Source organism: Myotis daubentonii, chromosome 3 (assembly GCF_963259705.1).
Source record: "Myotis daubentonii chromosome 3, mMyoDau2.1, whole genome shotgun sequence".
NCBI classification, from domain to species: Eukaryota; Metazoa; Chordata; class Mammalia; order Chiroptera; family Vespertilionidae; genus Myotis; species Myotis daubentonii.
Window position 1 is genome coordinate 80,942,011 of NC_081842.1, and position 12,116 is coordinate 80,954,126.

At 42.9% G+C, this 12,116-nt stretch overlaps 2 protein-coding genes across 5 annotated transcripts in view; one reads left to right on the forward strand and one right to left on the reverse strand.

Moving 5' to 3' along the window:
* Nucleotides 1-5,354, reverse strand: part of TOMM70 (translocase of outer mitochondrial membrane 70) — a 50,601-nt gene extending 45,247 nt beyond the window's left edge. For all 3 annotated transcript variants that reach the window (XR_009451874.1, XM_059687973.1, XM_059687974.1), the window contains exon 1: nt 4,871-5,354. Coding sequence is in view for 2 of the 3 variants with exons in the window: in XM_059687973.1 (XP_059543956.1) it covers nt 4,871-5,197 (327 nt within the window). In the remaining variant the exon portion in view is untranslated. The remainder of the gene's footprint in view (nt 1-4,870) is intronic.
* A 192-nt stretch (nt 5,355-5,546) lies between these two features.
* LNP1 (leukemia NUP98 fusion partner 1) overlaps nt 5,547-12,116 on the forward strand; it is a 44,078-nt gene continuing 37,508 nt past the window's right edge. Inside the window, exon 1 of one of the 2 annotated variants that reach the window (XM_059687978.1) lies at nt 5,547-5,715. The gene's annotated coding sequence lies outside the window, so the exon portion shown is untranslated. The other variant, XM_059687977.1, reaches the window with a different exon arrangement.

Consider the following 12,116-nt stretch of genomic DNA (forward strand, 5'->3'; position numbering starts at 1 on the left):
GACTGTCATACCAATTTCCAGGATCAATTGGTAGAACAAAAATTAAAAGCTGGAAATTTTGAAAAAATACTTAACTTGTGAATATATATATTTACAAATGTCAAAGAATGAGGGTTTATTGATTCATTCGCTCAATCTCTCTATGTGGTGGGCATTGCATTAGGTTGAGAACACAATGGTGAGAAAGATTGAGCCACCCCAGACTTCACAGATTCAAGAGTATAGTAGGAAAGATATGAACAAGCAACCCTAGTATTGTGATAAGTGCTTTTGAAGGAAAAAGTTCAGTGTCATGTAATCAGTGATGTGGTGTGCACTGAATTGAATCATATAGGTATGTCATTGGTGATCCTTATTTTTTAAAGAGACACTGGTATGTCTCTTTTAAAGAGATCACCGGTTTGATTCCCGGTCAGGGCAGATGCCTGGGTTGCGAGCTCAATCCCCAGTAGGGGTTATGCAGGAGGCAGCCTATCGATGATGTTTCTCTCTATCCCTCTCTCTAAATATCAATAAAAGCATAGTAAAATATATCTAGAAACAGATAATTTTGAGAAAGATAATTATTTAGAAGATGACTGGTAAGTGCAGGTTATTCAGTCTCTGATACCATTATCAAACATTATCTAATGTTTAGATATATTTCTCCCTTCCCGTTCTAGAGGGTTAACTTAGATTAGTGGTTCTTAACCATTTCATGTGGGATAACCCACTCCTGTGTAACATTAAAAAAACTTGAATACTATAATAACTGTATTTTTTAATCATCAGATTAAAAGTCAACTGCATACAAAGCTACTATAAAGTCAAAATGCTTTTATTTTAAAAAAAATACATCTTATTGATTTTTTACAGAGAGGAAGGGGGAGGGATAGAGACTTAGAAACATCGATGAGGGAGAAACACTGATCAGCTGCCTCCTGCACACACCCTACTGGGGATGTGCCCGCAACCAAGGCATATGCCCTTGAGCGGAATTGAACCTGGGACCCTTCAGGCTGACGCTCTATCCACTGAGCCAAACCGGTTAGGGCTCAAAATGCTTTTAAATACATGCATTTTTTTTTTAAATCACAGGTTTGAAAAAAGAAATGTCCAAAACATTTGTACAGTCAGGATAACAGGCTTGGTGTATATGTGGGTGTGGTGGTCTCTTGTGATAATTCAGGTCCAGAGACTGAGAAGACCTATGGACAAGATGATCTTCAAACAACTTTCTGACTTTGAGAATCTGTAATTGTTCAAGTTTTTTTTTTTTAATTACTGAATCAGTGGCACATCATGGTAGGTTTTATAATGGCCCATTATATAATATGAGTTAATACTTTCAGTACAGCAGTCCCTCCTTATCAATGGTTTCCCTTTCTAAGTTTTCATTTTCAGTAACTGCATGGGAAAATTTTCCCAGGCATTAACATCGTAGTTCCTGACATCCAATCATGACTCGATGAGTCAGGATCACCCAAAGCAAATAATCCTTCCGATGTATGGTCAGGTCAATAGTAGCCTAATGTTACGTCATAAAGACTTGGTCATTTACCTCATTTCATTTCACTATGCAGGCATTTTATCATTTCACATGGTAACAAGAAGGGTGAGATTAGTACAATGAGATATTTGAGAGAGATACATTTACTAAGTTTCATTATAGTACGTTGTAATTGTTCTATTTTATTATTAGTTACTATTATCTCTTAGTCTGCCTAATTTATACATGAAGCTTTAGTATAGGTATCTAAAAGACAAAACATAGTATGGATGATTCCCGACTTAACAATGGTTTGACTTAGGATTTTTCAACTTTACAAAGGCATGAAAATATGCATTCAGTAGAAACTGTACTTCAAAGTTAAATTTTGATCTTTTCCTGGGCTAGCGACATATGGCAAGATACTCTCTTGATACTGGGCAGTAGCGTGAGCCAGCTCCCAGTCAGCCACACATCACAAGAGTACACTGATATTCTACAGCATAGCACTAAATTCACTTTTTAACTTACATTATTTTCAACTTATGAGTATATGTTGATGTAAATCCAACATTAAATTGAACAACTGTAAATATAGGATCGAGTACTATCTTCAGGCATCCACTGGGGGTCTGGGAACATATCCTTTGTGGATGAGGCCAGACTGCACCTCAATCTCAGATGCTGTCAACTGTGGTTAGGTGCCTTTCTTTAGTGAAATCCTAAAGTCTCCATTAATTAAACAAAATATAAATGTCTGCTCTTCCATTATAAGTATTTGCTATTACCGTCCCCCCAAAAAATAACGGGAATTAGTCTACACTGCACATGAAATCTGAAACCCAATAGAGAAAAGCTCAGTAATTTTATTGGTTCATTTTACATAAAGGCAAACTAAGTCCAAAGACAAAAAACACTGGTTTTCCATTATCATTCACTGATAGTGACCCCTGAACTGATAATATTTGCCCATTCCTTCATTCTCTAAAAAATTTTTACTCTTGATCAGGTAGAGAAAGAACAGCTATAAGGCATCAGGATTCTGCCAGTTTTTCAATTAGTTGAAACGAATGCTTAACTACAAAACCTACTGGGGTTGCCAATTTAAAAATGCTATTCAAACACAGAGCAATTTCTCCCACCACAAAAAATAAAATTACAATTAGGGCCAGTTATATTTAGGTAGTCTAATAATAACTCTAGATTATAAGACTAGTATTTGTCATAAATAGTTAAAATACAAATTTGTATTAAAAATGAAATAGACATCTCTCTTACATTGATGTTTCTCCCCCTCCCCCCTCCCCACCTCTAAAAGATATCAATAAACATATCCTGGGGTGAAGATGAACAAAATTTAAATAGACATTCTTATAGTTGCTTTACTAAAGTATCGTCTAGTAATTCAAAGCAAGAATATAAGTACAAGCCCACAAATGCCACAAGGTGTACAACAGTATGTGACAGTTTTATTTTGGATAAAAAATATTAAATTATTTCAAAGCAGTTCAAGTTACACAAAGAAGTTAATCTAAAGGTCTCATTTTTTAATGGCCGTCAGGTGAATAAAAAAAATTTTCTGATAAAACTACAAAGCATCATGAAATTTAAAAATCATCACAGTGTTGACCTAGACAATGCTGAAAATGAAAGAGCTTACTAGAGTCTATCAAATACCAAATGACTGAGGTGGGGTACTATTTGAAAATGCAACGGGAAAAAAAAGAAAATGCAATGAAATGTCAAAGTCTAGTTTCATGTACAGAAACTATATTTTTGGTGACTATTATATAACTGAGAACTTTTATGTATTTGTCATTCATCCACTATTCTTCTGTGATTAAAAATTTAAAGATGAACTAGGAAAGGCCAGATAATTTCAGATACATGAAAATGAGACATGAGACAAGTGATGACTAATTCAAAGAATCCCCGGATTACCTCTTATTAGCAGCACTCAGAATCACCACTTAGGGCTGGAAAAAATGTAAGAGATCTAACCTTTAATCCTCTTATTATGCAGGATGACACGAAGACCAGAGAAAGAAAATGATCTTCCCACCCTAGCCAGCTTGGGCTCAGTGGATAGAACTTCAGCCTGTGGACGGAAGGGTCCTGGGTTCGATTCTGTCAAGGGCACCTACCTCGGTTGCAGACTCCTCCCGGCCTGGGCCCTCCTTAGGGCTCGTGCAGGAGGCAACCAATTGATGTGTTTCTCTCACACATGGATGTTTTGCTCTCTCTTCTACTCTCTAAAAATCAATGAAAAATATCCTTGAGTGAGGATTAAAAAAAAAGAAAAAAAGACCTTCCCAAGGTAACTATGATGGAGAGCCCAATATAAAGTGCACATCTCCTAGTGCTCACAGTTCATGTGTCCTTCCACCATAATGTTGTGCATCTTTTCTGTTTTCCTCTCCTATTGGGAAAAACCTCTGGCTCTCTCCTGGCCTGGCATGACAGAAGTATAGTAAGCACTAAACTAAGGTAGTTCATTACCACACCAAACTTCCTGCAAAGCTAAAATGGCTTAGCGAAACAGGTCTTGAACATGAACAGTATATGGAAATGATTTGTAAATGTATATAAACTGGAGTTATTTGACCAAAGGTTTCTCTGACCTCTGATTTATTCTGGAGCTACCATCGTATAATCCCAGTCAGGGATAAGACTCCACCCCACCCCATCCTAGTGTTAAATGCAGCCTGGCCAACTACCCGCACAGCTGTCGGATACCAAAAGGATTTAATAGTTCAACAGAACCATACAAAGCATCTCAGGGGATACGCCAATGCTCCGCCTAACGTCGGAGAATCTGTTTCAGGCATGTCAGGCTTGGTCATGTGAATGTCAAGGTGAAATTAAAAAAAAAGGAATTTAAGATGCATCTATCCAAAAGGTTTAAGCACTCACTCTCACAGATGGGAAAAAAAAAAAAAAAAAAGCCAATGAACACCATTTACTGTCAACCTACACTCACCGTATTTACCCAGCCCCATCCTAAAACACTTCAAAAAAAGGGGGGAGTGGCTCGTTCTTAAAAGGTCATTACCGATTAAGTGCCAGGCCTTGGGAATCACCGAAGCAATTCGTGTTACAATGTACCCATCGTTAATGGAATTTGGTTTCCTTCGCTACTTAATTCAATAATGTCACATTTGCAACGCTAGCGGTTAAGTGCTGTGTCACCGAGCAAAACACTGTTCTGAAACCAAAAGAAAACTGTCAAAGAACGTCGCCAGCCCGTGCCCTCGAGCTACTCCGCTCCCCGAAGGCAGCCAGAAATGGCTCTCCCCGAGCCCACGTGCTGCCGTCCGCAGGGAAGGCCCCTGCCCGGCACAGCCGGTCCAGGAGCGCTGCGCCCGCCGGGCTCCACCTCCGCGGCCCAGGGCCGCTGCTCACCATTTCCAGGTGAGCGCCGAGGTCTTCGGGGTGTCCGCTGCCCGGGGCCGGGCTGGCCCTCCCCTCCGGGGTCTTCCGTTCGCTGTTGCGCTTCAAGCCGCCGGCGTCGCCTCGACCTCCAGCCTCTCGGCGCCGTCGCTGCCGGCTCCACAGGTACATGGCCCCCGCGCCCAGCAGCAGGGGCGCCCCGACCGCCAGCGCCAGCTGCCATCGCGGCAGGCCCCCCGTGCCCGGGCCCGCCGCCGCCCCGCCGCCGCCCACCCCGCTCCCGGAGCCGGGCGCTGCCGCAGCGACGACCGCTGCCTCTACGGGCTTAGAGGCAGCCATGACGAGTGTCCTCCGCCACCGCCTCCCTGCTGGTTGCGGGCGCCACAGTCACCAGTCGGCGTGCGCAGGAAAACCGGAGGGAGGGAAGGCAGGGAAGGCAGGCTGGGACCGAGAGAGCACGCTAGGAAGCCACAGCATACGACAGGAAAGGGCCAGAGGTCACCGGAAGCCCAGGGCATGCCGGGCCAGACCCGGCCGCCCTCCTCCTCCCATTGTAACTGTAGAGGAGGCGGCGACGGGGGGCGGGAGAGAGAGGAGGGAGAACCACTTCCGGGTCAAGGGAAACAGGGGCCAGAAGGTGTCGGTGGGCGCCCCGGGCAGCCCTTTCTCCTTGCTGTCGCCCGCTGCTGTTTGTGAGCCTGTCTTCGGGGGTCTTGGGTCTCTGCTAGTAGCCGATGTCCGGCGAAGGCGAGGAGCAGCGCGATTACCGAGGGTTTTATGGCGAGCGGGCGATCAGAGCTGAGGAGAGCTCGGCAGGGGCCCCAAGAATGGGCGAGAGTGGCAGAGGATTTGTGAAGGTTATTGGCTGGCAGGGGTGGTGGGCGGGGCGTAGGCCGCGTTGCCCAGTTTATTGGTGGACTTTGGACCCCTCGTTTTCTACTTATCGCCACGTTGGCGCTTCTTAGGATCCCGCTGCCTGTGTGTCCTGGAAACTAAGGGATTGGAAGGACTTTTATTAAAGATGTAAGAGAAAAGAGCTCAAAGCTGAAGATAACCCGCTGTGTCGCCGATCGTCCAGATTTTAGTTTGGACGAATTTGAGACGCGGGGCCAGAGTAGATGGCAGCAATCAGACTGGGTGGAAACCGGCAGATCTAGGCGGGCTCTGTCGGAATGGCTTGAATGGGGTTCTTGCGGCTCCCAGTCCCGCTAGTTAGGAAAGCGATGAGTCGGTGTGTTGTTACCTGGTTCTCCAACTGAGTAGGCAGAAACGCGAAGACTGAGTTACCACCTTTTCTTTACGGGTTTGTATCTTGTACTGGGTTGCGCCTGGCACCCCAGCTCACACCACGCTCCTTAAAACACCCGCCGCCCTCCCCAGTGCACTGATCTGCCCAGTGTCCCCTTTTTTGCACTTTAAATGTCAGTCCTCTTACCTCGTTCCCAAATAGAAATTTTAGTTCAGAGCTTTCACATATTTAATAGCGTTGTCTTCCTCTCCCTGTGCTCTGCAAAGATCTCTTAAAACAAAAATTCTCTTAGCCAGGAATTATGTGGAATTCACACTATTTTTAAGGAGAAAAGGCAAGTATTAGTAGAGAATCAGAATTCAGAACTGTGGCTCCCCATTTCAGGTATGCCAGTCTGCAGACTGGATGAAGAGGGACCACATGCTAACCTGACTAACTCAGGGAAGGCCTGCCTGGTCGCCCTGCAAACTTGAGACCTAAAGTTACCTAAAGGATGGTCTGAAATTAAGACCTTTAATTAAAAAGCAGTTTATAAAAACAATTAGAAAGGGAAGCAGCCAGTGATTCTCATCATTTATGTTTCTCTCCCTCTCCTTCCTCTCTGAAATCAACTTAAAAATATTAAAAAAATAAAAATAGAAAGTTCATAGTGGGTAGTCATGTTCTAGGCTAGTATCTTCCCTGACAAAGATCAACTTCTGTTTTTACTGAGCCTGTTGTCTTTTTGCATCTAAGGTAACATACCTGTGGAATGTCAGGGCAACTTGTAACTTCCCTTTTCTGGATCCCTCAGGGCACAACAAATGGCGCCTGGGTGCAGACTACAAATTTCCTTATTTTTGTTATCGTGTTAATCTTTGACTGTTAACTATCCTATACCCGTCTATGTAAAAGAAGCATGTGTCTATCCTTTTACTTTTTATCCATTCCAGAGTTAAGAGGTTAAAGGTTGCTTTCTCTCACTTCCCTAATCTATCACCAATGGCTTTCATGTAATCCATTTACGTCTCAATCTTTGATGGTAAGTTATAAAATGGGAGAAAGACCACCATTCTGCGGAGCATTATCCCAATATGTTGAGATCCTGCTTCCCGTCAATTACCGACAATTTGGCTCAAATAAACTCACAAAAATTCTTTACAGGTTTGAATGTTTTCTCACGTTATCAAGACCTCCGTATTAAAAATTTACAAGTGATCAATTTCCTTTAGGGTACAATGGAGGATGTTCAGCATTACAGTAGCACTACATACAAATGAAAGATAATGTATTAAGTGGCACCAAAATAGATTAAATTAGTATGGCCTAATTTGAAAGTTTCAGAAGCATTGCTTTTCTTTTGCTTCATACAGATTCCTATTAGTAAATTGCTTTTAGGCAACAAGTTACCTTAGCAACAGACTGAAAGATGAGCTAAAGATGATAGGGGTCCACCTGTGGCTAAGTCAGCCGTGGGCAAACTACGGCCCACGGGCCGGATCCGGCCCGTTTGAAATGAATAAAACTAAAAAAAAAAGACCGTACCCTTTTATGTAATGATGTTTACTTTGAATTTATATTAGTTCACACAAACACTCCATCCATGCTTTTGTTCCGGCCCTCCGGTCCAGTTTAAGAACCCATTGTGGCCCTTGAGTCAAAAAGTTTGCCCACCCCTGGGCTAAGTGGTTGAGCGTGGACCCACGCACCAAGAGGTCGCTAGTTCCATTACCCATCAGGGCACCTGCCCTGGTTGATGATGTTTCTCTCTCATTGATGTTTCTATCTCTTCCTTCTCCCTCTCCCTCTCTCTCTAAAAATCAATGAAAACATACTTTAAAAAAGATGATAGCAATGGAATTTATCAAATCCATTGTAGTAATTGTTGCAGCAAAGGGTGTCTGTCCCTGATTCCCAGCCCCACAAAGCAAGTCTTGTGCCCCTTTACATGATTTTTTCCCTTTCCTTTTCAGAAAATTATGACTTTTTTACCTGAAATTTCCATTTTTCTGCAGCTTCATACAGGATTGTCAAATGCTATTACAAACTATTGGTGGGAACTAAAACATTTAAAGTGTTTCAAAAAGACGTATTTATTTATTGAAATAGATAATAGGTTGTTATAGTTACAACCCAAAAGTTACAAAGTGTTTACTGTGAAGTCTTTCTCCAACCCCTGCCCCCAGTCACCCAGTTCCTCTCTCCAAAGGCAATCAATGTTAGAGGTTCTTGAAACATTTATTTAATTAAGATTTATCTAAAGGGCTGTTTTTGGAGACTTAATTTTTTAAAAATAGATTTTTATTTATTTCAGAGAGGAAGGGAGAGGGAGAAAGAGATAGAAACATCAACGATGAGAGAAAATCATTGATCGGCTGCCTCCCACATATCCTACACTGGGGATCAAGCTGGAAACCCGGGCATGTGCCCTGGCCAGGAATTGAACCGTGTCCTCCTGGTTTATAGGTTGACGTTCAACCACTAAGCCATGCCAGCTGGGCTGCCAGGCTGGGGACTTTATTTTTAAGATCAACATCAATAAATGAATTGGTTCTTGTTGATTTTATACTTTGTTAATCTGATTTCCATTCCTGAGCCTGTTCATCTGTCATCCCATTTTCTCCATCATTTCCAAATTGATTAGAGTACATAACTGAGCAAGAATGTCACTAGCTTTGTTACTTTCCTGATCTGATGCATACATGTGAAACAGAAAAACATAACACCTCTCAGGTTATAATAAAGATTTAGATAGGTAATATTTAAAGTCTTTTTAGTGTAATTCTACATAATAAAAGCCTAATACGCAAATTGTTCGACTGGGAGTTCGGGAGTTCGACCACTCACAATGAGGTGTGCTGACCACCAGGGGGTGGTGAGGAACATGGTGGGTGTCGGTGATGTGGTGCTGGCAGTGGGCGGCAGTGGAGGCGCTGCTGGCCAAAATGGGCCCGACAAGAATGGGACCGTGGTGGGATGGTGGAGCAGGTGAGTGGGTGGCACCAGGCCAAGGTGGGTGTGAGTGGGGGCCTGATTGCCCCGCTGATTGCCCCACAGACTGAGACCAGTGGCAGTGGCAGGGGGTGGGGCTGCTGCCGGGCTCCTAGGCGCTGAGGGGGCCAAGAACCAATTTTCTTGGTTCTACTCTAACCAATCTCTAGATAAATGCTGCCCAATAGAACTTTCTGGGGTATTGGAAATGTTTTATATTTATGATGTCCAATATGATAGCCACTAGCCACATTGTGGCTATTGATAGCTAGTCTTACTATAGTTTTCATTTTAATTGATTTAAATAGCTTCATAGTTCTGGATGATGATTGTTCTGTAATTTAGTTGTAATTTTGATGTGGTTATGGGAGAATGCAAGTACAGTGTTTACCTCTGCTGCCATCTTTACCAGAAGCCCTGGATGCCTTATTTTAAAATGTGTAACTTATCATGTTCCCTTTTCATTCTTTCCGTTTGTGCAATCCTTTTTTTTTTTCTTATAGTGCTACTATTACCTTACTGGACACCCATAATGGAAACATTAGACCTTTTTCTGACCTTTCTCTTTTCCAGTCCTACCTCCCCAAACACAAGTGGATGTACCAATATACACACATGTAAACAAAATTAGCTGTGAAGCCTTGATGATTCTTTGCAATATCTCTTCAATATTTTTCTTCCTTTTCATGCCTCTGTCACTTCCAAGTTCAAACATGTGAAAACCCTTAACAGTATGTCCAACACACAATAGGTGCTCAATAAATGGTAGTTTCTTCCCTTTTTTCTCTTTTTCCCATTTCCTTCATCTTTCCTGAATGCTGTATTAGCTCCCCAGCCTCCAGTGCCTCTCTTCTATGTGTCATTCTGCACCTTGACACTAGATTAGTCTTTCCAAAGCGTAACTCAAATTTCATTCTTGAGCTCAAAGACTTTTAGACGCTCTCAAATTCTGTAAGGTTAAATGTCTGCTTACCCCCACCTCCTCTCATACACTTTGTTTCCTTGGTCCACATTGTAAGCATTTAGCAGTGTTTAAATCATTTATGTGACCCCCCCTCAATAGAATATAAGCTCCATGAGGACAGAAACTTTCTTCATCATGTACTCCCAGAGACCAAAATATAGACATTATAATAGTTAATTTTATGTGTCAACCTCACTGGACCATGAGGTACTCAGATTATTCTGGATTTGTCTGTGAGGGTGTTTTGGGGTGAGTAAAGCACATTGTCTGCAGTTGGAGGATTGAATAGAACAAAAAGGCTGATCCTCCCTTGAGTAAGAGGGAATTTCAACTGCCTTGAGCTGCGATGTTGATCTTTTCCTGCCTTTGAACTGAAACTGAAACACTGGCTGTTCTTGGATCTTAAGCTTGCCAGGTTTCTAACTGGAATTTACACCATCATCTCTCTTGAGTCTCCAGCTTGGCAACTGCAGATCTTGGGACTTCTCAGTCTCCATAATTTCATGAGTCTGTTCATTATTTTATATATATCCTATTCCTGTTTCTCCAGAGAACACTGAGTAATACAGATTTCTACACTAGACATTGAATGCTACTGTAACAAGTACCTTAAAATGTGGAAGTGGCATTGGAGATGTTCATTGGGATGAGGCTGGAAGAGCTTTAAAGTACATGCTAGAAAAGGCTGCAATTGCTCTTGAAGGAACTGTTGGTAGTTATAAGAACATTAAAGGTGATTCTGGTGAGAGCTTGGAAAGGAAAGAGAAGAACTGGAGACAAAACTTCCATCTTCTACAGAGATCCTATATAATAAAAGGCTAATATGCAAATAGACCGAATGGTGGAATGACTGATCGCTATGATGTGCACTGACCACCAGAGGGCAGATGCTCAATGCAGGAGCTGCCCCCCGGTGGTCAGTGTGCTCCCACAGGGAGAGTGCCACTTAGGCAGAAGCCAGGCTCATGGCTGGCGAGTGCAGCGGCAGTGGCGGGAGTCTCTCTTGCCTCTGCGGCAGCGCTAAGGATGTCTGGCTGACAGCTTAGGCCCACTCCCTGAGAGGGCACAGGCCAGGCTGAGGGGCCCTCCCCCTCCTGCCCCAAGTGCACAAATTTTGTGCACCAGACCTCTAATATATAAATAATCCCAAACAATGTTGGTGGAAATACAAAGGTTAAACACCATTCCAGTGAGGTCTGAGACAGAAATGAGGAATGGGTGGTTGGAAACTGGGGGAAAGTGATACTTGTTATGAAGTGGCGAAGAACTTGGCTAAATTGTGTTCTAGTGTTTTGTAGAGGGTAGAACTTGCAAGTGATGAAATTGGATATTTAGCAGAGGAGACTTCTAAGCAAAGTATTGAAAGTGTTGCTTGGGTCATCCTTACTGCTTGTAGTATAATGCAAGAGGGGAGAGATGGATTGAAGAAGGAACTGTTAAGTAAAAAGGAACCAGAACTGGGAAATTGGGAAAATTCTGAGGCTATATTGCAAAAAATGAGAAAGCTTGTTTTGAAGAGAACTCTAGGGGTGTGGTTAAACAATCATTTGACAGATAATGAGTGCAATTCATGGAGTTAATAATCCATCTCAGCAGAAGCCAAGAAGAGAGATGGGATTATACCAGCAGAAACACTACCTGTTGGAACTAAAGAAGACTTAAAGAATGGGACAGAATGAAGGAAGGTTGTCAGACTTTTGAGATTTTACAAGACAAGACCATAGAGCTATTTGCTTTATCTTTCAAGAGACAGGGAAAAATGACTCCAAGGTTGTGCAGATTCAGGGCTGTCATTCCTACCACGGGACCAGGGGGCAGGGAAGGTCCTCCTCTGTTTCAAAGTATGGGACCCTCCACCCAGTACTTCAGGGGCAGGGCCACCCTTGCAGAGAGCTGCATGGGTAGGGCTGCCTCCACCCCACACTAGAGTAGTGGAGGTACCATTACTACCTCCATTGGCCTGGAGGGCAGATCTAATGGAACTTGCCTTGCTAAATTTTAGACTTGCATAGGACCCACTACCTGTTCCTTCTCTTCTACTTCTCCCAGTTGGAATGGGAGTGTCACACTCCTAT